The sequence below is a fragment of the Crinia signifera genome, chromosome 3, assembly GCF_055691185.1.
Source record: "Crinia signifera chromosome 3, ASM5569118v1, whole genome shotgun sequence".
Classification (NCBI taxonomy): domain Eukaryota; kingdom Metazoa; phylum Chordata; class Amphibia; order Anura; family Myobatrachidae; genus Crinia; species Crinia signifera.
In genome coordinates this window covers 15383284-15410466 of record NC_139219.1, presented here as the reverse complement: position 1 = coordinate 15410466, position 27183 = coordinate 15383284, and the positions used below count along the sequence as shown (strand labels likewise).

Genomic DNA, 27183 nt, shown 5'->3' with positions numbered 1-27183 from the left:
GTTCTATCCCCACCATGTGTTATATATATACGGGCCAGTACGGATGGTGTAATGGTTAGCATTACCGCCTCACAGTGCTGAGGTCATGGGTTCTATCCCCACCATGTGTTATATATACGTGGCAGTACGGACGGTGTAATGGTTAGCATTACTGCCTCACAGCACTGAGGTCATGGGTTCTATCCCCACCATGTGTTATATATACGGGGCAGCGCTGAGGTCATGCAATCGATTCCCACCATGTGTTATATAAACGGGGCAGTACGGACCGTGTAATGGTTAGCATTACTGCCTCACAGCACTGAGGTCATGGGTTCTATCCCCACCATGTGTTATATATACAGGGCAGTACGGATGGTGTAATGGTTACATTACTGCCTCACAGTGCTGAGGTCATGGGTTCTATCCCCACCATGTGTTATATATACAGGGCAGTACGGATGGTGTAATGGTTACATTACTGCCTCACAGTGCTGAGGTCATGGGTTCTATCCCCACCATGTGTTATATATACGGGCAGTACGGATGGTGTAATGGTTACATTACTGCCTCACAGCACTGAGGTCGTGGGTTCTATCCCCACCATGTGTTATATATACGGGGCAGTACGGATGGTGTAATGGTTAGCATTACTGCCTCACAGCACTGAGGTCATGGGTTCTATCCCCACCATGTGTTATATATACGGGGCAGTACGGATGGTGTAATGGTTAGCATTACTGCCTCACAGCACTGAGGTCATGGGTTCTATCCTCACCATGTGTTATATATACGGGGCAGTACAGTTGGTGTAATGGTTACATTACTGCTTCACAGCGCTGAGGTCATGGGTTCTATCCCCACCATGTGTTATATATATGGGGCAGCACGGATGGTGTAGTGGTTAGCATTACTGCTTCACAGCGCTGAGGTCATGGGTTCTATCCCCACCATGTGTTATATATACGGGGCAGTACGGATGGTGTAATGGTTAGCATTACTGCTTTACAGCGCTGAGGTCATGGGTCATCATCCCGTACTAACTATGGGGTTTGCATATTCTTCCCGTGCTTGCATGGGTTTCCTCCAGGTACTTCCCGTTCCTCCCACACCCAAATATATACTGGTATGTTAATTGGCTCCCACAAAAACTAACCCTAGAATGTCTGTGTGCGTGTACATGTTGTAAGGAATATAGAGTGTACAGATAGATCCCTCCTCATCTAGCCCTTTAATAGGATTAAGTGAGCCAGAGCTGTAGGACTTAATCCTATGCGAATCCCCTACTCTGTTGTTCTATGTATTTAATTGCAGCTGAGAATAGGCCTTGGTGAGCCATGGCTCACCATGGCTATCCAGAGATGGCTAGTTGAAGAAGGCTCCATCTGTAAGCTCCACTGGGGCAGGGACCAAATATTCTCTGTAAAGCGCTGCGGAATATGTGTGTGCTATATAAGCAACTGTTAATAAATAAATAAATAAAATAAGAGTTAAATATTCCTAATTTATGATTGTAAGAAATTGCACTGCTGCAGGAAGTGGCATTCCCTTCCATAGAACTAGCAGAACAGGATAAGTGATACAAATAGCATCATTTTTAGTATGGAATGCGACATGACATCGGTATTCCCACGGCCGCCAGGAGACCTATGCTGGAATCCCGACAGCAATTAGGATGCCGGCGCCAGAATCCCAACTGCCAGTATAACGAAGGTAAGTCTAGGGAGCACTAGGGGGCGACGACTTAGAGGGAGGTTATTGTTAGGGTGCTGGTTATGTTTAGGTGTTGGGATGCGGGGGTTAGGGTTAGGTGCTAGTGGGAAGGGTTAGTGGCAGGCAGCCGAGATGGTCAGCGAGAGGGGGGGGGGGGGGGCAGATTAGGGTGGGCAGGGGGAGCGTAAGAATCCTTACGTCAGAATACCGGTATCAGTATTTTGACCACCGGCACACTGACCCGCGGTCAGTCGTATATATCCCTATTTCACATGGGATGTTGCTATGGGCAACCAATCAGACATGGGGGGGGAATGTAATAGGATGAGAGGATGAGAGATTCAGAGAGTGAGAGAATTGGTAGGAAATCTCCATTTTTTTCAAAACCAGTTTGATTTTGCATTGTAAATGATTGTCCCTGATGATTGGCCCCTGCTTGTTCTATTGGACTAAGCCATTAATATGTCGGCCCCACTATAGCCCAGATCAGTTTATTCTATACAGTGTACACTCCACCCTACGCTCACCTGCCTCACTCATACTCTTATGTCCATCTATAGCATATATACTAGCCGGCACTCACTCACTTGTGTAATCACAGACTCCATTCTACGCTCACCTGCCTCACTCATACTCTTCTGTCCATCTATAGCATATATACTAGCCGGCACTCACTCATCTATTCATACACTCCATCCTACGCTCTCACCTGCATCACTCATACTCTTCTGTCCATTTATAGCACATATACTAGCCAGCACTCACTCACTTGTCTATTCATACACTCCATCCTACGCTCACCTGACTCACTCATACTCTTCTGTCCATCTATAGCATATATACTAGCCTGCACTCACTCACTTGTCTAATCACAGACTCCATTCTACACTCACCTGCCTCACTCATACTCTTCTGTCCATCTATAGCATATATACTAGCCGGCACTCATTCACTTGTCTATTCATACACTCCAGCCTACGCTCATCTGCCTCACTCATACACTTCTGTCCATCAATAGCATATATACTAGCCGGCACTCACTCACTTGTCTATTCATACACTCCATCCTACGCTCACCTGCCTCATTCATACTCTTCTGTCCATCAATAGCATATATACTAGCCTGCACTCACTCACTTGTCTATTCATACACTCCATCCTACGCTCACCTGCCTCATTCATACTCTTTTACATAGTTACATAGTAGGTAAGGCTGAAAAAAGACTTGCGTCCATCTAGTTCAACCTGGTATAGATATCCATTGCTGATTTGGTAGGTTCTGGTATTTTACAGACAAATTATATTTCTTATTTGTACCCATGGATGTTTTTCTCCAGTAAATGTTTGTCCAACTTTGCCTTGAACGCATTTAATGAGCCAGCCGTTACCACCTCTCTGGGAAGAGAGTTCCAGAGTTTGACTGTTCTGACCGTAAAGAAATTCTTTCTACTAGCTGAATGAAATCTTTTTTCTTCTAATCTATACTCATGCCCTCGCGTCCTAGATTCCTTTCTAGTAGAAAAGAGGGTGCGTGACAGTTCCTTATATTGGCCCTTGATATACTTGTACATGTTGAGCATGTCCCCCCTTAAACGTCTCTTTTCTAATGTAAATAGTCCCAAATTGCTTAATCTCTCCCCGTAGCTTAAATTCTCCATTCCCCTCATAAGCTTTGTTGCTCGCCTTTGGACTTTTTCTAATTCTATGATGTCCTTTTTATAGTGTGGGGCCCAGAACTGTACTCCGTACTCTAGGTGAGGTCTCGCCAATGCTTTATATAGTGGCATAATTACCCTTGAGTCCCTAGTTTCCATTCCCCTCTTAATACATGCCAGAATTTTGTTGGCCTTTTTTGTAGCTACATTACAATGGGCACTACATCCTAGTTTGCTGTCTATTTGGACTCCTAGATCCTTTTCAAGTATGGAATTACCCAGTTCCTCTCCGCTAAGGTTGTAACTTGCACACTGGTTGTGTCTCCCAAGGTGCATAACCTTACATTTATCTACATTGAACCTCATCTTCCATTTTTTTGCCCACTCATCTAGAATTGCAAGATCATTTTGAAGCATGGTGACATCTTCTGATGATTTGATGACTTTGCTAAGTTTTGTATCGTCCGCAAAGATGGATACATTGCTGAGTAACCCTATCCCAATATCGTTAATAAAAATGTTAAACAAAATGGGCCCCAAAACCGAACCCTGGGGCACTCCACTTAGTACCGGTATCATATCTGATACGGCACCATTCACAACCACTCTTTGTTCTCTATTACATAGCCAATTCCCTACCCATCTGCAGATATTTTCACCCAATCCTAGGTTCTCCATTTTATTAATCAATCTCTTGTGTGGGACAGTATCAAATGCTTTAGCGAAATCTAGGAAAATCACATCTACAGCATTTCCATTATCGAGGTTTTTACTAACCTCTTCATAGAACCCTAGTAGATTAGTTTGGCATGAACGATTTTTCACGAACCCATGTTGGTTAGCACTGAGTAGATGGTGATGATCTAAATATTTCTGGATACCATCCCTTAAAAATCCTTCAAATAGTTTACCCACAATTGATGTTAAACTAACGGGTCTGTAATTAGCGGGATCTTCCTTTATTCCTTTTTTGAATATTGGCACTACCTCTGCTATTCTCCAATCTTTTGGTACTATACCTGACGATAGTGACTTGCTAAAGATATAATGTAGGGGGGTAGCTAGTTCATCCCTTAATTCCATTAATACCCTTGGATGAATCCCATCTGGCCCTGGTGATTTATTTGTTTTGAGTTTGCTTAGCCTCAGTATTATTTCCTTCGGCGTGAAATCCACAATGAGATCTGGCTTATTTGTCCCGTTTGTGGTAAATGTTCGTTCCACAGTCTGCTCATGACTTTTCATCATTCCTACACCTGTGTGCTTCCAAGACCCTGCACCAGCGTTCCTACACCTGTGTGCCTCCAACACCCTGCACCAGCGTTCCTACACCTGTGTGCCTCCAACACCCTGCACCAGCGTTCCTACACCTGTGTGCCTCCAAAACCCTGCACCAGCGTTCCTACACCTGTGTGCCTCCAAAACCCTGCACCAGCGTTCCTACACCTGTGTGCCTTCAAGACCCTGCACCAGTGTTCACCTGTTCCTGCATTACAAGTACCTGCACCAGTGTTACCCTGTACCTGTATCCAGTACCTGCTTCCTGTCCCAGCACCTGTGTTCCCGAGTCGCCTGCACCTGTGTTCCCGAGTCGCCTGCACCTGTGTTCCCGAGTCACCTGCACCTGTGTTCCCGAGTCGCCTGCACCTGTGTTCCCGAGTCGCCTGCACCTGTGTTCCCGAGTCGCCTGCACCTGTGTTCCCGAGTCGCCTGCACCTGTGTTCATCTGTGCCAGTGTTCATCCGTTCCTGCCTCCCGAAGTTACCTGCACCTGTGCTTCTGAGTTACCTGCACCTGTGCTTCCGACTTACCTGTACCTGTGTTCATCTGCACCAGTGTTCATCCATTCCTGCATTTCGAGTTACCTGCACCTGTGCTTCCGAGTTTCCTGCACCTGTTCTTCTGAGTTACCTGCACCTGTGACCACTTGCACCCGCACGCTCCAGCATCTGCACCTGTGTCCACCTGCCTCTGCGTGCCTCAGTACCTGCACCCGCAACCACCTTCACCACTGCCTACCGTGCTTCCGGCACCTGCTCTCCAGTGGTCTAACTCCGTGCTTCCGGCACCTGCTCTCCAGTGGTCCAACTCCGTGCTTCCGGCACCTGCACTCCAGTGGCCCTACTCTGTGCTTTCCAGCTCCTGTGCTCCCGTGCCTCTACTACGTGCCTCCAAGTAACTGTTATCAGTTCCCAGCTTTCCAAAGACATTTACAGACTTTCAAATGTCCCCTGTACCAGTTCATTCTATGCAATAAACTTTACTAATCCACTTGCCTCCGTCCTGTTTCCATTGGGTTGTCAGCTAGCCACCAAGGTCCCTCTCGGGTCCCAAATCCCCAGTCGTGACAGTATGCAAAAGCCCCTGGACTTGGCTAGTGACTTCAAAGTGGCTATGCAAAATCTGACAGCAATACCAATGGGAACCTACCACCACTCACTTATCCAGCTGCAAGAACTTTTGGGAAAAATTTTTCCCATAATAACTACGTTACTCAGTTACACTCCTGAGGTTGTGAAGCCCATCAGCTACAGCTCCAAAGTGAAAGGAGTCTCAGTGACAGTGCCTGTGAAATCTGAAAGGCCTCCCAACCTTCAGAGCGAAATTTGTGTCCAGGGCAAGCGGAGGTCCCAGCTTTCAAAATCTGAACGCCAAAGACGCAGGTCTCTCCATTTATGTTTCTACTGTGGTAATCCAGACCACTTCATTGAGAATTGTTTACTCCGCAAGCCCAAGAACAAAATGATTCTGACCACATCCAGTCTTCAGCCCCAAGAGGGGGTCCGCAGTCTTCAGCCCCAAGAGGGGGTCCGCAGTCTTCAGCCCCAAGAGGGGGTCCGCAGTCTTCAGCCCCAAGAGGGGGTCCGCAGTCCTGTGTCCACTCCGGTTCCAGCTGGTTCAAATACCTCCATTGATGATCCGGTTCCAGCCGTCAGTCAGGAGGCTCATTTCGTTCCAGACGATTCCGACACCTCTGGTTCTCATCCGGTCTTAACCGTCAGTCCAGAGTCCATGCCGGTCCCAGCCGGTTCAAGTATATTCAGTGATCATCCGGTTCCAGCCGTCAGTCAGGAGGCTCATTTCGTTCCAGACGATTCTGACACCTCTGGTTCTCATCCGGTCTTAACCGTCAGTCCAGAGTCCATGCCGGTCCCAGCCGGTTCAAGTATATTCAGTGATCATCCGTTGCCATCCATCAATCCTGAGTCCTTGCCGGTCCCAGCCGGTTTAAGCATCTTCAGTGATCATCCGGTCCCATCCGTCAATCCAGAGTCCCTGCCGGTCCTAGCTGGTTCAAGTACAATCGGATGTCCTCCGGTTCCAGCTGGTCCAAGTTTGTCTACTTCCAAGTCTGTACTATCCTTCAGCCTAGAGACTCTTCCAAACTTATCTGATCCTGATAATTCCAGCCTGTCTTCTATCGACTCCCACTGTGTTGAAAAAACAGTTAGTACTCTAGAGACTCTATACTTTAACACAGATTTAGCTCAGTCCTCCAAGATGGAACTCCCCGAACAAGATCAAGCTCTTCTTGACCAATATATCAAAAATTTTCGGGCCAGGCTGGTTCACAGTCGTCACCGAAGACTCAGTCCATAGATATGGAACTAAATTATATGGCTCTGTCTCCTTCCAAAGATTCCTTCGAGTTTTCTGCTGAATATCCCACATCTTCAAGGTCTGTACCCATGAGCTTAAGAGTTGGCTGTGTTTCTCTGTCTCATCCTCAAGTGGAACCTTCTACGGTACCTTGCCCCAACAAGTCTTCAGAAACCTCCAGTCAGAGCAAGGCAGTCTTAACTCTAGACATGGATTCTGATTCAGAGTATGATGAGGATTATGACTCTACCCCTTTCCTTGAAAATCCTGTTTCACCTTGCCATGTCTTACCTCTGAGAAAAATTCAGTTAGATGCTAAAGATGGCTATCCGAAAGCCCCTGGATATCGAACAAGATTTACTTTGAGTCCTAGTGGTGCCTTAGCCTCAAGGGCCCGATCTTCTCGTCTCTCAGTTCCAGTCAAAAATACTTCAGTTATCCCTGATGAATTTGATTCTACGTCTTTCTCCAGTGGTCCTCTTCGTCCAAGTCAAGTGTTCCTTCAGGACGGAAGTCATCCTCATTATCGTGTCCAATGGAAAGGGAATTCCGTTTACATCGACGATGGATGGTCCACCTGTTCTGACGATGAGGCAGAATTGTGACTTTTCTTCAAAGTTCCTGAAGTGTCCGGTGGCCACCCGAAAAGGGGGGGTACTGTCACAATCCTGCCAGAACTCAGTGTGTTTGTTCTGTCTTACCTGCCTGTCAGTCTTGTTTCTCAGCCTGCTGCAGCAAGATATGAGTATTTGCTTGTAATGAGCATCTGGGTGATTCTGATTCAGCCATTAACTCTGTGGTTACCACTTGAAAGGATTTATACAAGTTCCCTGTTGGCCTCATCCAGAGACTGTTCCAGGTGTGGCCATTCCCAATCACCCGGATGGCCAATCAGTGCTGCTCTGAGGGGTTATCCTCCCAGCCCTGCATAGACGCTTTGCTTTTGCATTGTTGTCAATAACTTGGGAGGAAGCTTCAGCTTGTGTTCCTGCTTAAGCTCTGTGGTATTCCAGCTACCCAGCATTGCATCCTGCTTCCAAGTACCTGCACCAGCATTCCTACACCTGTGTGCTTCCAAGATCCTGCACCAGCGTTCCTACACCTGTGTGCTTCCAAGACCCTGCACCAGCATTCCTACACCTGTGTGCTTCCAAGACCCTGCACCAGCATTCCTACACCTGTGTGCTTCCAAGACCCTGCACCAGCGTTCCTACACCTGTGTGCTTCCAAGACCCTGCACCAGCGTTCCTACACCTGTGTGCCTCCAAAACCCTGCACCAGCGTTCCTACACCTGTGTGCCTTCAAGACCCTGCACCAGTGTTCACCTGTTCCTGCATTACAAGTACCTGCACCAGTGTTACCCTGTACCTGTATCCAGTACCTGCTTCCTGTCCCAGCACCTGTGTTCCCGAGTCACCTGCACCTGTGTTCCCGATTCGCCTGCACCTGTGTTCCCGAGTCGCCTGCACCTGTGTTCCCGAGTCGCCTGCACCTGTGTTCATCTGTGCCAGTGTTCATTCGTTCCTGCATTCCGAAGTTACCTGTGCTTCTGAGTTACCTGCACCTGTGCTTCCGACTTACCTGTACCTGTGTTCATCTGCACCAGTGTTCATCCATTCCTGCATTTCGAGTTACCTGCACCTGTGCTTCCGAGTTTCCTGCACCTGTTCTTCCGAGTTACCTGCACCTGTGACCACTTGCACCTGCACGCTCCAGCATCTGCACCTGTGTCCACCTGCCTCTGCGTGCCTCAGTACCTGCACCCGCAACCACCTTCACCACTGCCTACCGTGCTTCCGGCACCTGCTCTCCAGTGGTCCAACTCCGTGCTTCCGGCACCTGCACTCCAGTGGCCCTACTCTGTGCTTTCCAGCTCCTGTGCTCCCGTGCCTCTACTACGTGCCTCCAAGTAACTGTTATCAGTTCCCAGCTTTCCAAAGACATTTACAGACTTTCAAATGTCCCCTGTACCAGTTCATTCTATGCAATAAACTTTACTAATTTGTATCCACTTGCCTCCGTCCTGTTTCCATTGGGTTGTCAGCTAGCCACCAAGGTCACTCCCGGGTCCCAAATCCCCAGTCGTGACACATGGCAGCATTGTGGAGGCACAGAGTGATGGGAGGAGTCTAACATAACAGACAATTCAACAGATTATTCTGACTCCTTGAATCACTGACTGAGATTAGAAAAGTCATCAGCCTGATGGTCAGCACCGTGGAGTCGTGACCCCATGCGGAGAAGGTCAGGACCCACAGTTTGAGAACTGCTGATCTATAGCATATATACTAGCCTGCACTCACTCACATGTCTAATCATACACTCCATCCTAAGCTCACCTGCCTCACTCATACTCTTCTGTCCATCTATAGCATATATACTATCCGGCGCTCACTCACTTGTCTATTCATACACTCCATCCTACGCTCACCTGCCTCACTCATACTCTTCTGTCCATCAATAGCATATATACTAGCCTGCACTCACTCAATTGTCTATTCATACACTCCATGCTACGCTCACCTGCCTCACTCATACTCTTCCATCCATCTATAGCATATACTGCATACTAGCCTGCACTCACTCACGTGTCTAATAGTACACTGCACCCAAAGCTCACCTGCCTCACTCATACTCTTCTGTCCATCTATAGCATATATACTAGCCTGCACTCACTCACTTGTCTATTCATACATTCCATCCTACACTCACCTGCCTCACTCATACTCTGCCGTCCATCTATAACATATATATTAGCCTGCACTCACTCACTTGTCTATTCATACACTCCATCCTACGCTCACCTGCCTCACTCATACTCGTCTGTCCATCCATAGCATATATACTAGGCTGCACTCACTCACTTATCTATTCATACACTCCAGCCTACGCTCATCTGCCTCACTCCTCCTACTCTTCTGTCCATCTATAGCATATATACTAGCCTGCATTTACTCCCTTGTCTATTCATACACTCCATCCTACTCTCACCTGCCTCACTCATACTCGTCTGTCCATCTATGGCATATATACTAGCCGGCACTCACTCACTTGTCTATTCATACACTCCGTCCTACGCTCACCTGACTCACTCATACTCTTCTGTCCATCTATAGCATATATACTAGCCGGCACTGACTCACTTGTCTATTCATACACTCCAGCCTATGCTCACCTGCCTCACTCATACTCGTCTGTCCATCCATAGCATATATACTAGGCTGCACTCACTCACTTATCTATTCATACACTCCAGCCTACGCTCATCTGCCTCACTCCTCCTACTCTTCTGTCCATCTATAGCATATATACTAGCCTGCATTTACTCCCTTGTCTATTCATACACTCCATCCTACTGTCAGCACCGAGGGTTCTTGTGTACTCAGCTGTGACCGTGGTGGGCCAGTGGAGGGTGCTGGGTAGCAGGATATAGAAGGTTTGGTATGTGACCTACACAGGGAAACCAGGGCACAGTAACTCAGTGTTGGCAACGACCAGGAACAGGGGCGCAGCCTCCTGCTCTGGCCCTCTGGGTACAGGCTGGGACTGAGGCTGGAGTTGTGCCTTGAGACGGCCTGGAAGCCGAGGTTGACAGTGAACAGTCTGGAAGCTGCGGGAGTTGTCGACGTAGGATGTCGGCAGTCAGATGTGAGGCGACTGGAGGCACCGGTATAGCAACAGGATGGATTCTCAGAGGAGACTGGGAAGCCGAGCAGAGCGAACCAGAGGGTTGGCGGAGACCAGAAGCAGGGGCGCGGAGTCTAACCTGCCAGCGGTGTTCACCAGGAAGTCCCGCAAGGAACTATGGGCTTGGCTGCGTCTGGCAAGCAGGTCGCGGCCCCCTGTCCTGGTCCTCTGGACGCGGGCTGGGAGTGAGGACACTGGAGAAATGAGGAAATGTCTTTGGAGACGGCCTGAGAGCCGGGGAAGATAGTAGACAGCCTGGGAGCTGTGGGACGGCCTGGGAGCCGGAGTTGTAGTTGGCAGCCTGGGAGCTGCGAGACGGCCTGGGAGCCGGAGATGACAGTTGACAGCCTGGGAGCTGCGGGATGGCCTGGGAGCCGGAGTTGTAGTTGGCAGCCTGGAAGCTGCGAGACGGCCTGGAAGCCGGTGATGACAGCTGGCAGCCTGGGAGCTGCGGGATGGCCTGGGAGCCGGAGTTGTAGTTGGCAGCCTGGGAGCTGCGAGACGGCCTGGGAGCCGGTGATGAAAGTTGGCAGCCTGGGAGCTGCGGGATGGCCTGGGAGCCAGTGGTGATGACCTGGGAGTCGTCAGTACAGGATGTAGATAACCTGGAGAGAGTGACAGAACCTCTGGAGACACTTGGGAAAACAGTTGACACAGGATGTCGACAACAGATGTAGGTGTGAAAATGCTTGAATGCGGCAACTGGTGGACGTCGGAGATGACACGGATGTTGTTAGTCACCAGGAGATGACGGCAGCACAGAGTCTCTGGAGGCCCTTTGGGAAACAGTTGACACAATGTCGACAATAGATGATAACGTGACAATACTCAGATGCAGCAACTGATGGACGTCAGGGATGACACAGATGTTGTTAGTCAGGGATAGACGGCAGAAGCTGAGTGTCGACTGTGAGGTAGACAGTGCCTGTCGGCAGATCAGGACTGAGATGGAAGAAAGTCACTGATAGGTTTGAAGGTAGTTTGGCCTGGGAGCCAAGGGGTCTAGCCTGAGAGCTAGTGGAGATTACTAGCCAGTGCCAGTGGTATCCTCTGCAGGGAATAGCTTGCTCACTCAACCGCAGGATGGAATTAGCAGGAGTCTCTGGAGATGACCGGAACCAGGTAAGTAGCAGCAGGACACTTGGAGATGGGATCACAGGAGACTGGATAACCAGGAGCCTTGGAACTCTCTGTCTCTGGGGTAACCACTCAGGAAGCAGAATGAACAGTTGTTCAAGGCAAGGAGGACTCTGGGAAGCTGGCTTATATTCCTCCAGGTGATTGCTAATTGTCTGCAGCTGCAGCAGCAGCCAGAACTAAGAATTATACCTTGAGTACCTGGAACATGTGACTAGTGCAGAACTCAGGAAGCTTCATTGGAGTTAATCACTGAGGAATGGAAAGCAGCTGCTGCAACAGCAGCAGCTAGGAACCAGACCAGCATCAGGAAATAAATGTGAAACAAGTCAGGTTCGTGACAGTACCCCCCCTTTTTAGGGTGGACTCCGGACACCCCAATGAACTTGGCAGGGGAACTAAAGAACTCACAACTGAGTTTTTCACAGATCCTCTTAGTTTTCATCTTCGGAACAGGTGGACCATCCATCATCAAAAAAACCTGAATTTATTGGAGTATCGTCTTGGAGAAAAACATGGTCGGGAAGGATAAAACCTCCTGGATAGGGAGTTTCATCATAAACTGGGTCATAATCGGAATCTGAGTCCAATTCTAGTGGACATATATGATCCTTTCTCTTGGAGATATCAGTTAGAGAGTCATGTGAATAATGTAAAGTAGAAGAACCAATACAGATTGCAGACTCTGAATGATCAGTATTCCTCTCTTTAGGGACCGAAGTGATGTTAGCTGGTACATCCATGAGACTAGAATTCCTAAAAGAACCTGCCGAAGAACAGAGTGAAACTACACCCAACCTTAAGTCAGGAGAATGGGGTATAGAAACATCTTTATCTCTGGAGATGTGATGACTGTTAATATACGGATCCTGTAGTCTCTGGTCTTGTTCAAGTTTGGATACTCCAGAAATTTGAGACTGCTGATATACCGTGGAGGAATTGCAATCTTTTAATTGAGATATACCTTGATTCAATATAACTTGATCTTGTTCGGAAAATGATGGTGCAGTAGTGGATAAGCTCTCAGTGACCCTGGCGGAACCTTTCAAAGGTCCCAAAGGAGCTGGTTTTGGAGGGAATTCTCTTTGAACTGCTTTTAGAAATGCCGGGAGGTCACTAAGTATAGGATCCTTAGATTCGATGAAGGAATTAGCCCATTCCAAGGCTTTACCTTTGAAGGAGAGTAGTAAAAGTCTAACTGCGTTAGCAGGAGTTATGACTACTGATGGATCAGAATCCATCTGTGCGAGGATTTTTTGGAGAATACAGCGAAATTGGGCAAAATCACCCTCAAAGTACAATGGTGAACTACTTACAGTAAAATCTTCAGTATTTAGGCTGATGGAGGAAGTCTCTGGGATTATGGTAACAACTTCATCCGTTGGGAGTAGACGGTCCATTGAAGAATTTGAACCTGAACCTCCTTTTAGGTTCATAATGGGAAGACCATTACTAAGAGGATTAGACTGAAGTTCGACACTGGAACAGGCGGAGTCCGGGCTGGAACCGGAACGGACAGAATCCGGGTATACAGATGGTCCGTCTTGGACCTGGACTACATAGGGTGTAGACATAATGGCACAGGAAGAAGGCTGACCTGGAGTAAATGGCTTGGGTGCCATTTCTGGAACTGGAGAAACAGAAACCTCTTCTGGGGTCAAAGCATCAGATGCCTCGCTGGAGGCTGATATTTTCAAAACACTTCCTTGGATTGTAGCTACAGATGTCCCAACACAAGCTACAGGATCAGGTACCTCATCCGAGGCTACGGACACAGATGTTTTATTTGGGACTAAGGAATCTGGGACACTTTTAGTGACGCAAGACTTGTACATCCTCCTCTGGTTCTCAGACTTGGAACTAGGAATATGCGTGACTGAGGCAGAGATGGCGGGAGCAGATGTTTCAGAAGAATTATGCAAAAGAGCAGTGCGGTATTGGGGCTTGTCACCCCTCCTGGATGTACAGAGGTTACAGTCTCTAATAAGGTGACTAGCACAACCACAGTAGAAGCATAGGTGGAGCTGTCTGCGACGCTGACGTTCAGCTTCCGAGCATTTGGGATGCGAGAACCTCCTGACTTTGTCTTCACACTGCATGGAAGAGAATAGATTATTTCTAAGAGAGTTTGTAACAGGAGATTGTTTCGTTGCAGTGGTTTGCACGGAACTTCTTGCGGTAACTTGTGTACTCTGAAGAATCTCTGGTATTAGCAGAATTATAGTGGACAGAAGACTTTGCAGCTGTTCCAACAATTTATGAAGAACACTCAGAGGCTCAAAATCCCTTTGATAAGGGAAGTGGGAAATCCGCGGACAATCCATGGGGGACCGGGGACAGGTTACTGGAACAACTGGTGTTGAATTGGAACGTGGACTAGAAGTACCCAGAAATTGATGGAGATCATCCAAACTGGAAGTGGTAACAGGTGACGCAAAAAATTTTTTGGCAGTCGACGCAAGAGGTGTCAACGACTGCTGTATAGTATCCAATCGGGTGGATACTCCCTGGAGACTCTTCATTATCCCTTGCTGAGTGGCTTCTTGGATCTTCATATGGCCGGAGACACCTGGAAGAGCCGCTGGTCCCACACTTGGGTCGTGAGCCAAGTACATCTGCCTTGAACAATCTGTCAGCACCGAGGGTTCTTGTGTACTCAGCTGTGACCGTGGTGGGCCAGTGGAGGGCGCTGGGTAGCAGGATATAGAAGGTTTGGTATGTGACCTACACAGGGAAACCAGGGCACAGTAACTCAGTGTTGGCAACGACCAGGAACAGGGGCGCAGCCTCCTGCTCTGGCCCTCTGGGTACAGGCTGGGACTGAGGCTGGAGTTGTGCCTTGAGACGGCCTGGAAGCCGAGGTTGACAGTGAACAGTCTGGAAGCTGCGGGAGTTGTCGACGTAGGATGTCGGCAGTCAGATGTGAGGCGACTGGAGGCACCGGTATAGCAACAGGATGGATTCTCAGAGGAGACTGGGAAGCCGAGCAGAGCGAACCAGAGGGTTGGCGGAGACCAGAAGCAGGGGCGCGGAGTCTAACCTGCCAGCGGTGTTCACCAGGAAGTCCCGCAAGGAACTATGGGCTTGGCTGCGTCTGGCAAGCAGGTCGCGGCCCCCTGTCCTGGTCCTCTGGACGCGGGCTGGGAGTGAGGACACTGGAGAAATGAGGAAATGTCTTTGGAGACGGCCTGAGAGCCGGGGAAGATAGTAGACAGCCTGGGAGCTGTGGGACGGCCTGGGAGCCGGAGTTGTAGTTGGCAGCCTGGGAGCTGCGAGACGGCCTGGGAGCCGGAGATGACAGTTGACAGCCTGGGAGCTGCGGGATGGCCTGGGAGCCGGAGTTGTAGTTGGCAGCCTGGAAGCTGCGAGACGGCCTGGAAGCCGGTGATGACAGCTGGCAGCCTGGGAGCTGCGGGATGGCCTGGGAGCCGGAGTTGTAGTTGGCAGCCTGGGAGCTGCGAGACGGCCTGGGAGCCGGTGATGACAGTTGGCAGCCTGGGAGCTGCGGGATGGCCTGGGAGCCAGTGGTGATGACCTGGGAGTCGTCAGTACAGGATGTAGATAACCTGGAGAGAGTGACAGAACCTCTGGAGACACTTGGGAAAACAGTTGACACAGGATGTCGACAACAGATGTAGGTGTGAAAATGCTTGAATGCGGCAACTGGTGGACGTCGGAGATGACACGGATGTTGTTAGTCACCAGGAGATGACGGCAGCACAGAGTCTCTGGAGGCCCTTTGGGAAACAGTTGACACAATGTCGACAATAGATGATAACGTGACAATACTCAGATGCAGCAACTGATGGACGTCAGGGATGACACAGATGTTGTTAGTCAGGGATAGACGGCAGAAGCTGAGTGTCGACTGTGAGGTAGACAGTGCCTGTCGGCAGATCAGGACTGAGATGGAAGAAAGTCACTGATAGGTTTGAAGGTAGTTTGGCCTGGGAGCCAAGGGGTCTAGCCTGAGAGCTAGTGGAGATTACTAGCCAGTGCCAGTGGTATCCTCTGCAGGGAATAGCTTGCTCACTCAACCGCAGGATGGAATTAGCAGGAGTCTCTGGAGATGACCGGAACCAGGTAAGTAGCAGCAGGACACTTGGAGATGGGATCACAGGAGACTGGATAACCAGGAGCCTTGGAACTCTCTGTCTCTGGGGTAACCACTCAGGAAGCAGAATGAACAGTTGTTCAAGGCAAGGAGGACTCTGGGAAGCTGGCTTATATTCCTCCAGGTGATTGCTAATTGTCTGCAGCTGCAGCAGCAGCCAGAACTAAGAATTATACCTTGAGTACCTGGAACATGTGACTAGTGCAGAACTCAGGAAGCTTCATTGGAGTTAATCACTGAGGAATGGAAAGCAGCTGCTGCAACAGCAGCAGCTAGGAACCAGACCAGCATCAGGAAATAAATGTGAAACAAGTCAGGTTCGTGACAGTACCCCCCCTTTTTAGGGTGGACTCCGGACACCCCAATGAACTTGGCAGGGGAACTAAAGAACTCACAACTGAGTTTTTCACAGATCCTCTTAGTTTTCATCTTCGGAACAGGTGGACCATCCATCATCAAAAAAACCTGAATTTATTGGAGTATCGTCTTGGAGAAAAACATGGTCGGGAAGGATAAAACCTCCTGGATAGGGAGTTTCATCATAAACTGGGTCATAATCGGAATCTGAGTCCAATTCTAGTGGACATATATGATCCTTTCTCTTGGAGATATCAGTTAGAGAGTCATGTGAATAATGTAAAGTAGAAGAACCAATACAGATTGCAGACTCTGAATGATCAGTATTCCTCTCTTTAGGGACCGAAGTGATGTTAGCTGGTACATCCATGAGACTAGAATTCCTAAAAGAACCTGCCGAAGAACAGAGTGAAACTACACCCAACCTTAAGTCAGGAGAATGGGGTATAGAAACATCTTTATCTCTGGAGATGTGATGACTGTTAATATACGGATCCTGTAGTCTCTGGTCTTGTTCAAGTTTGGATACTCCAGAAATTTGAGACTGCTGATATACCGTGGAGGAATTGCAATCTTTTAATTGAGATATACCTTGATTCAATATAACTTGATCTTGTTCGGAAAATGATGGTGCAGTAGTGGATAAGCTCTCAGTGACCCTGGCGGAACCTTTCAAAGGTCCCAAAGGAGCTGGTTTTGGAGGGAATTCTCTTTGAACTGCTTTTAGAAATGCCGGGAGGTCACTAAGTATAGGATCCTTAGATTCGATGAAGGAATTAGCCCATTCCAAGGCTTTACCTTTGAAGGAGAGTAGTAAAAGTCTAACTGCGTTAGCAGGAGTTATGACTACTGATGGATCAGAATCCATCTGTGCGAGGATTTTTTGGAGAATACAGCGAAATTGGGCAAAATCACCCTCAAAGTACAATGGTGAACTACTTACAGTAAAATCTTCAGTATTTAGGCTGATGGAGGAAGTCTCTGGGATTATGGTAACAACTTCATCCGTTGGGAGTAGACGGTCCATTGAAGAATTTGAACCTGAACCTCCTTTTAGGTTCATAATGGGAAGACCATTACTAAGAGGATTAGACTGAAGTTCGACACTGGAACAGGCGGAGTCCGGGCTGGAACCGGAACGGACAGAATCCGGGTATACAGATGGTCCGTCTTGGACCTGGACTACACAGGGTGTAGACATAATGGCACAGGAAGAAGGCTGACCTGGAGTAAATGGCTTGGGTGCCATTTCTGGAACTGGAGAAACAGAAACCTCTTCTGGGGTCAAAGCATCAGATGCCTCGCTGGAGGCTGATATTTTCAAAACACTTCCTTGGATTGTAGCTACAGATGTCCCAACACAAGCTACAGGATCAGGTACCTCATCCGAGGCTACGGACACAGATGTTTTATTTGGGACTAAGGAATCTGGGACACTTTTAGTGACGCAAGACTTGTACATCCTCCTCTGGTTCTCAGACTTGGAACTAGGAATATGCGTGACTGAGGCAGAGATGGCGGGAGCAGATGTTTCAGAAGAATTATGCAAAAGAGCAGTGCGGTATTGGGGCTTGTCACCCCTCCTGGATGTACAGAGGTTACAGTCTCTAATAAGGTGACTAGCACAACCACAGTAGAAGCATAGGTGGAGCTGTCTGCGACGCTGACGTTCAGCTTCCGAGCATTTGGGATGCGAGAACCTCCTGACTTTGTCTTCACACTGCATGGAAGAGAATAGATTATTTCTAAGAGAGTTTGTAACAGGAGATTGTTTCGTTGCAGTGGTTTGCACGGAACTTCTTGCGGTAACTTGTGTACTCTGAAGAATCTCTGGTATTAGCAGAATTATAGTGGACAGAAGACTTTGCAGCTGTTCCAACAATTTATGAAGAACACTCAGAGGCTCAAAATCCCTTTGATAAGGGAAGTGGGAAATCCGCGGACAATCCATGGGGGACCGGGGACAGGTTACTGGAACAACTGGTGTTGAATTGGAACGTGGACTAGAAGTACCCAGAAATTGATGGAGATCATCCAAACTGGAAGTGGTAACAGGTGACGCAAAAAATTTTTTGGCAGTCGACGCAAGAGGTGTCAACGACTGCTGTATAGTATCCAATCGGGTGGATACTCCCTGGAGACTCTTCATTATCCCTTGCTGAGTGGCTTCTTGGATCTTCATATGGCCGGAGACACCTGGAAGAGCCGCTGGTCCCACACTTGGGTCGTGAGCCAAGTACATCTGCCTTGAACAATCTGTCAGCACCGAGGGTTCTTGTGTACTCAGCTGTGACCGTGGTGGGCCAGTGGAGGGCGCTGGGTAGCAGGATATAGAAGGTTTGGTATGTGACCTACACAGGGAAACCAGGGCACAGTAACTCAGTGTTGGCAACGACCAGGAACAGGGGCGCAGCCTCCTGCTCTGGCCCTCTGGGTACAGGCTGGGACTGAGGCTGGAGTTGTGCCTTGAGACGGCCTGGAAGCCGAGGTTGACAGTGAACAGTCTGGAAGCTGCGGGAGTTGTCGACGTAGGATGTCGGCAGTCAGATGTGAGGCGACTGGAGGCACCGGTATAGCAACAGGATGGATTCTCAGAGGAGACTGGGAAGCCGAGCAGAGCGAACCAGAGGGTTGGCGGAGACCAGAAGCAGGGGCGCGGAGTCTAACCTGCCAGCGGTGTTCACCAGGAAGTCCCGCAAGGAACTATGGGCGTGGCTGCGTCTGGCAAGCAGGTCGCGGCCCCCTGTCCTGGTCCTCTGGACGCGGGCTGGGAGTGAGGACACTGGAGAAATGAGGAAATGTCTTTGGAGACGGCCTGAGAGCCGGGGAAGATAGTAGACAGCCTGGGAGCTGTGGGACGGCCTGGGAGCCGGAGTTGTAGTTGGCAGCCTGGGAGCTGCGAGACGGCCTGGGAGCCGGAGATGACAGTTGACAGCCTGGGAGCTGCGGGATGGCCTGGGAGCCGGAGTTGTAGTTGGCAGCCTGGAAGCTGCGAGACGGCCTGGAAGCCGGTGATGACAGCTGGCAGCCTGGGAGCTGCGGGATGGCCTGGGAGCCGGAGTTGTAGTTGGCAGCCTGGGAGCTGCGAGACGGCCTGGGAGCCGGTGATGACAGTTGGCAGCCTGGGAGCTGCGGGATGGCCTGGGAGCCAGTGGTGATGACCTGGGAGTCGTCAGTACAGGATGTAGATAACCTGGAGAGAGTGACAGAACCTCTGGAGACACTTGGGAAAACAGTTGACACAGGATGTCGACAACAGATGTAGGTGTGAAAATGCTTGAATGCGGCAACTGGTGGACGTCGGAGATGACACGGATGTTGTTAGTCACCAGGAGATGACGGCAGCACAGAGTCTCTGGAGGCCCTTTGGGAAACAGTTGACACAATGTCGACAATAGATGATAACGTGACAATACTCAGATGCAGCAACTGATGGACGTCAGGGATGACACAGATGTTGTTAGTCAGGGATAGACGGCAGAAGCTGAGTGTCGACTGTGAGGTAGACAGTGCCTGTCGGCAGATCAGGACTGAGATGGAAGAAAGTCACTGATAGGTTTGAAGGTAGTTTGGCCTGGGAGCCAAGGGGTCTAGCCTGAGAGCTAGTGGAGATTACTAGCCAGTGCCAGTGGTATCCTCTGCAGGGAATAGCTTGCTCACTCAACCGCAGGATGGAATTAGCAGGAGTCTCTGGAGATGACCGGAACCAGGTAAGTAGCAGCAGGACACTTGGAGATGGGATCACAGGAGACTGGATAACCAGGAGCCTTGGAACTCTCTGTCTCTGGGGTAACCACTCAGGAAGCAGAATGAACAGTTGTTCAAGGCAAGGAGGACTCTGGGAAGCTGGCTTATATTCCTCCAGGTGATTGCTAATTGTCTGCAGCTGCAGCAGCAGCCAGAACTAAGAATTATACCTTGAGTACCTGGAACATGTGACTAGTGCAGAACTCAGGAAGCTTCATTGGAGTTAATCACTGAGGAATGGAAAGCAGCTGCAACAGCAGCAGCTAGGAACCAGACCAGCATCAGGAAATAAATGTGAAACAAGTCAGGTTCGTGACACCTACTCTCACCTGCCTCACTCATACTCGTCTGTCCATCCATAGCATATATACTAGGCTGCACTCACTCACTTGTCTATTCATACACTCCGTCCTACGCTCACCTGACTCACTCATACTCTTCTGTCCATCTATAGCATATATACTAGCCTGCATTTACTCCCTTGTCTATTCATACACTCCATCCTACTCTCACCTGCCTCACTCATACTCGTCTGTCCATCTATAGCATATATACTAGACTGCATTCACTCACTGGTCTATTCATACACTCCATCCTACTCTCACCTGCCTCACTCATACTCTTCTGTCCATCTATAGCATATATACTAGACTGCATTCACTCACTTGTCTATTCATACACTCCATCCCTTGCTCACCTGCCTCTCTCCTCATACTCTTCTGTCCATCTATAGCATATATACATAGCCTGCACTCACTCACTTGTCTATTCATACACTCCATCCTACGCTCTCCTGCCTCACTCATACACCTCTGTCCATCTATAGCATATATACTAACCGGCACTCACTCACTTGTCTATTCATACACTCCATCCTATGCTCATCTGCCTCACTCATACCCGTCTGTCCATCCATAGCATATATACTAGGCTGCACTCACTCACTTGTCTAATCACAGACTCCATTCTACGCTCACCTGCCTCACTCATACTCTTCTTTCCATCTATAGCATATATACTAGCCTGCACTCACTCATCTATTCATACACTCCATCCTACGCTCACCTGCCTCACTCATACTCTGCCATCTATCTAGAGCACATATACTAGGCTGCACTCACTCACTTGTCTATTCATACAATCCAGCCTACGCTCACCTGCCTCTCTCTTCATTCTCTTCTGTCCATCTATAGCATATATACTAGCCTGCACTCACTCACTTGTCTATTCATACACTCCATCCTATGCTCATCTGCCTCACTCATACTCTTCTGTCCATCCATAGCATATATACTAGCCTGAACTCACTCACTTGTCTATTCATACACCCCATCCTACGCTCTCCTGCCTCACTCATACTCTTCTGTCCATCAATAGTATATATATTATACTGCACTCACTCACTTGTCTATTCATACATTACAGCCTAATCTTACACTAACCACATTTCATCCATATACAGTTACTTAACTCATGCTCACCTGTTTATCCATGCATAACCCACTAGCCTGCACTAACACTATCCTGCCCACTCATGCACTCAGCCTGCGCTCATACCTATCCATCTGATCACACTAGTCTGCACTCATACTCACCTTTATGTCATAGTTGCCTATCCTCCTGCATTCTGCAGGAGACTCCCTGAAATAACACCAATCTCCCTCTCTCCCTCATTAGTCTAGCAATCTCCCTCATTTCCCCTAGTCCACATTACACTGTTACATTTTTTGGTGAAAGAGGAATGAGAGACAGATACATTTACATTGAATCATCTGCACTATTTCCCAGCACTTTACCAAGTATAGTAGCTCTTACTAACTGCTTTGGGGCTCATCTACATTTGGATATAAGTAATTATTAAAAGATTCCTCTCAGTTGTAGCAGTACACACCCACGCTTCTAGGTGCCACGTTCACAATCTCTTTTCTCTTTTCCCAATCTCTCCATATATGGAACTACCCTTTGGGTAGAGCATGACACGCCCCCTCAATGGGGTGCTGTGCAAAATTGTGCTACCAACTATAATCTCCCTGAAACTAGTTTTCAAAAGTAGGCAAGTATGCTTTATGTTCATATACAACAGCCAGTGCTTATGTTAACTAGTCCATCCATATAGCTGCAGCTTCAGGCTCACCTGGGCTCACTCACCTGTCAGACAGATATCCTAGGACGATGGCCCCCACTGTAACTCCACCATAAAAGAAACTGACCAAGGCCTGATTCAGCCATTTCTTGTCACACACTAGATCCCACTGTAACATAAGGAGATAAACAGAGGTTTATGTTACCGGATGCACCCCATGCCTCTTATCTACACTCAGGATTCACCTCTGTAATCTGATGGATCCCAAACCTAAAGTTGGTTGACTCAATGACCCATACCCACTCCCGGGCATCGTTAAAGACCGCTTCCGTCTGCTGTGTTGCAGGTCAATTTTGGCTATATAGCCAACGACCCACATATTCAGTGGGTCAGAGGAGATGTCGGTAACCAATATTGTTCTGTGTGTGCGCACTATCTGGTTTGACCAGTGGCACTGACGATATAGTAAACTATATCATCAGTACCCCTGGTCGGCTAGTGTGAATGGGGCTTAACGATTCATGCACGCAGAAAATCACAAAGGGCAGCTCTTGCGTTAAGAGACGCCCTGTGCAAGGATTGGATTTTCAGGTTTAGGAGTCCTATCTGCTCATTTGTACAGTGACGCGCATGCCGCAGGGACTGCTGGGGGGTATCCAGTTGGTCCTGTGATGGTAGTTGCAGACATGATTAAGTGATGGACAGATGTCGGACATTTTTACTCTCACATTGGAAACCCAGTCTTTGATTTGCCAAAGGACAGTCCAATCAAAATATAACTTGACCGCTGGACTCTGTCAGTCCCCACAAGCTGCGGGTCAATTCTCAACTAGCTTCTCTTATATAATAATATTAATAAATGAATGATAACTTCAATAGTTTTGTACCTCCAATTAAAAACTGAATTTCTATAGATATGTGCTATGAGCCTACTGCTACGATATGAGGTTGACCGCTATGGTGAAAAAGATAGGTCCTACCTCTGTGGCGGTGGTGGAGGAGAACGTGGAGACATCATAGGTCCAGCCGTGGTGACATCCCTGCACCAGGGACTCATTGACCATCTTCTGGGATCTGTTCAGTAGCAGGTGAGGCTGTGCCTGGGAATACATGGTACAGGAACTGAAGGACCCATCGGCCTCTCTGGGGATGTTGATGAGAAGAAGGTCTTCCTGGCTCAGGTTCCCCGGGTTGGGAACGGTACAGTGATGGGGTGGAACAGCTGAGATGAAGATGTGTTGTAGGAAGTGTAGTGGGATGATGAGCCGGGGGATGCACAGGTTTAGCAAAGTGAGAACTTGGAATCTACCGAATCCACCGGCCTCAATGAGCAAATCATCAAAATTCATCATCTTGGCAGCAGAGTTGACGGGGAAGGTTAATAAATCCATTGTTAGTTGGAGGAATAAGCATAGATTAATGGCAGCCTAGAGTTACTGAAGCTTTTTCTCTTTAATACTTCAAGGACCAACGATGATGTTGACTCTGTAATATGAAATTTTCCTTGCGCTGGGATGTTGTGTAAGCTGCCAATTCCGTCCAGTCCTGAGATTTGTGCATGATCCTACGAGGGTGCCTTGCAGACATAGTATACCTCCTCTTTATATCTTACATGTTCTAAGTGTTTGTGCTGGGCAGAGAGTCAGTCATCTGACAGGAGTCATGCTTCATAGGAATCAGGAGTCACCCAGCTTACTACAGAGAAAATGCACCTCAAGCTATAGGTCACTGATGGGGAACCTTGGCACTCCAGCTGTAGTTCAACTACACATCCCAGCATGCCCTGCAACAGTTTTGCTATTTGGCCATGCTAAAACATGCAGGGCATGCTGGGATGTGTAGTTCAACAATTGCTGGAGTGCCAATATTCCTCGTCGGCTACGGTATAGGGGGTAGATAATCAGGGCCGGCGCCACCACTAGGCAGCTTTACGCATTTGCCTGGGGGTGATGGCCACTGAAGGGAGGCACTTGGGAGCAGGGGTACTTGTGTACAATCACGGCTCCCACGATGTCCATCGTATAGTAAAAAATCGCATGCGATCGCATTTGCGATTTTTAACAGAAGTGCATCCAAATGCATTGAAATTTGTATCAAACATGTTCAATGGCCCCCAAATGTCACTTTTGTGCGCTCGCCACACTTTCTATTCTCAACTCCACGCCGACGTGGATAGTGGGGGTATGAAAAGGTCGTAGGACACGCACCGCCGCCCCTTGCGGGCTCGCAGCGCTCGCCGCGTTTCTGGTTCGCATTGATAGTGAGGGTGGTACAGCCTCAAAAATGACATTTGGGGGCCATTGAACATGTTTGATACAAATTTCAAAGCATTTGGATGCATTTCTGTTAAAAATCGCATCTTGAAAAAAATGCTTAAAAACGGCAAAAATCGCATCCCATCGCATGCAATCGCATGCCACTACATTTGGCATGCGATGGGAGCCGTGAAAGTACACAAGTACCGGAGCAGGTCACCCCCACCTGTGTGGAGTGGGTGAGCGGTCTACCCCCCCCTCCCGTGGAGCGGTGAAGAGGGTGTGGAGTGGTGGAGTGGGTGAGCGGTCACCCCCTCCCCCCCCCCCCGTGGAGCGACCCAGCGGTGCCTGCAACTCTCCAACCCCATGGAGCAGTTCGGCACTAGCCGCATCACCCCCCCCCCCCCACAGAGCAGGTGAAAGGCAAGGCCCCCCTGGGGCTCTGCTATGCCTTGCACTGGCCCTGTTGACAATGTCTAGGTCGACAGTCACTAGGTTGACCATTAATGGTCGACATACCATAGATTGACATTGATTGAAGGTCAAAATAAGCTTAAGGTCGACATGGACATGGTCCACACTCAAAAGGTTATTACGATTTAAAAATAAAAGTTTGTTGACATTCGACACTGTATAAGGTAAGGTGACCGCGTCACCTCGCTCATTGCACTCGGCATGCTTCGGGCAGTATTATATTCTCACTCTTTGCCCACTTGGATAGTAACCTAGATCCGCGTGATCCTTCTGTATGTGTAAAAGAGAGAGTTCTTTTTTTTTTTTAAATGTCGTGGGGTCCCAGCTCCTAAGCAAAATCAGCCAAGAGCTCTTTGAGCCGGTGCTGGTTCTAAAAATACAGGGGAGAAAATCTACTCTACCTGTCAGTAAGATAACGCCATAGCTGGGGGACATGTTTATAGTGGTCCCTGTGGCTGTGGCATTACCCTCCAATTAGTCAGCCTTGACTGGGTTCCCTTGGGGAGTGGGATTCCCCCAATAAAGGTGCACACACCCCCACCCCCCTCCCAGGCACCAAAGGACCAGGGCTGAAGCCCGGGGCTATCCACGGCCCCCTGGGGGGTGGTTGCCTACTTGATAGCTTTTGGTGTAAAATTAGATTTAAATATTGTATTTTACCTGTTAAACTACAAGCCTAGCAAGCCTTCACCACTTGCGGTACTTATGGACCACAAGTACCAGCATGCATGGCATTAATGGGCCCTCTAGTACTTCTAGTTCCACAGATAAAAGACAGATTAAAGTAAACACACACACCTTGAAAGTAAAACTTGAATAAACATCCATGCACACCCACACACACTCACATATACTAACCTAAATTCCCACATCTACCTTCGGTCCTCCTGTCCAGTAGAAACCATAGGGTACCTGAAAGAAAAATATTCCCCTATACCCAGTGTAGATCGGTCCTCTTTAGTCCATGTAGGCAAGTTTCTCAAACCAGATGAACTGAAGAGTACCTATGTATACACATGGGTTCCCTTCCCCTTCTGCTTGGTCCCCAGGTGACTTCTGTCACTTGGAGGATCCAGAAGCCAATGAGGGCACGCCATGTAGTATTGCACTAGCTGGGCCGTTACTCAATCGGTGCTCAGCCGAAAAGGGAGAAAATCCCTATTTAAAGTAACAGTGGGAACTTTGTGGTTAGCTCCAACCACAAGGTCAATTAAAGTCAAGTATGGTCTGACCTAGGGATGGCCATCGGTGCAGATGCCATTGATGGTTGCCATTGATGGCAATTCTACACCCAGCCATCGATAGTGGGAAAGTATTTGATGGATAACCATCGATAGTTTTAGCTATCGATGGTCATCCATTATATTTGACTGAATGGCCCGTGGGCCAATCAGAACAGGGGCGGAACTTCCGGGTGTTAGGGGCGGAGCTATGCTCAGTGTCCCGGCACCTTGAAAAAAAAAAGGAAACATCACTTCTCCTTTTCTCCTTTGCCATCGATGTAGGGAAACCATCTGGTACTCCCACATCAATGGCAAAAGTATTCAACATCGGCCACAAACCATCGATGATTTTAAATCCCTAGTCTGACCTAACTTACCTCGTAGTTAGATCTAACTGCAAAGTTCTCCTAGATTTTATTTATTATCATTTTCTTATAAAGTGCAGCAAATTCCGTTGTGCTTTACAATCTTTCTTAGTGCAGCAAATTCCGTTGTGCTTTACAATTGGAAACTGCGATACAACAAACTGCGTATTTACAGACAAAGGATAGATTTTTGTCCGTATTTGGGAAAACTGCTGATTTTTGTGTTTAGTAAATTTCCAAATTAGGATTCCTGTCCGAGATTGCCTTATTCTAACTATCCGATCTTAGCAATTTTTGCCCAGAGGGTTCTCTTATACAGGAGCATCATATTATTACATCATAATATGAGTTGTAGGTCTACTAATTTGGATATGTTCAATCAGTCATTAGATAAAAGTCAAAGGTTCAACAAAGGGACAGAAATTCTCTTTGAACCTTATTCTGATCAGATCGGTGAAACGTGCGTGCACACCAAGCGTTTTCCGCACTCTCACGGTGAGCATAAGTCCGCCCACAGAACAGCCGCACATGGACGGTCTCAGACACCGGCAAAGGGGAGTGGCGTACACTTGAGCGTACGCCGCCGTGCACGGACGGAACTCAGCCATCTGCCACTGACAATTGGCGTACATATGAGCGTACGCCAACGTGCATGGGTGGGTCTCAGCCTTCTTCGCTCGGAGACTCAGCGTGTCTCCCCGATCGTGAGATCGTGCATCTTACATACAGAGTGTGCTACTCAAAGTTATTAGGAGATAGGAAATTTCATAATTTATGTCCCGGGCAAATATTA

The 27183-nt window shown here is 48.4% G+C and overlaps 1 protein-coding gene across 1 annotated transcript in view; it reads right to left on the bottom strand.

Moving 5' to 3' along the window:
- LOC146063190 (solute carrier family 22 member 7-like) overlaps positions 1 to 23574 on the bottom strand; it is a 40966-nt gene extending 17392 nt beyond the window's left edge. Inside the window, exons 1-2 of the mRNA XM_083175343.1 lie at positions 23054 to 23574; positions 22139 to 22242 (exon numbers count right to left, since the gene is read on the bottom strand). Coding sequence (XP_083031469.1) covers positions 22139 to 22242; positions 23054 to 23464 — 515 coding nt within the window. The 5' untranslated portion in view covers positions 23465 to 23574. The remainder of the gene's footprint in view (positions 1 to 22138; positions 22243 to 23053) is intronic.
- Between the last annotated feature and the right edge of the window lie 3609 nt (positions 23575 to 27183).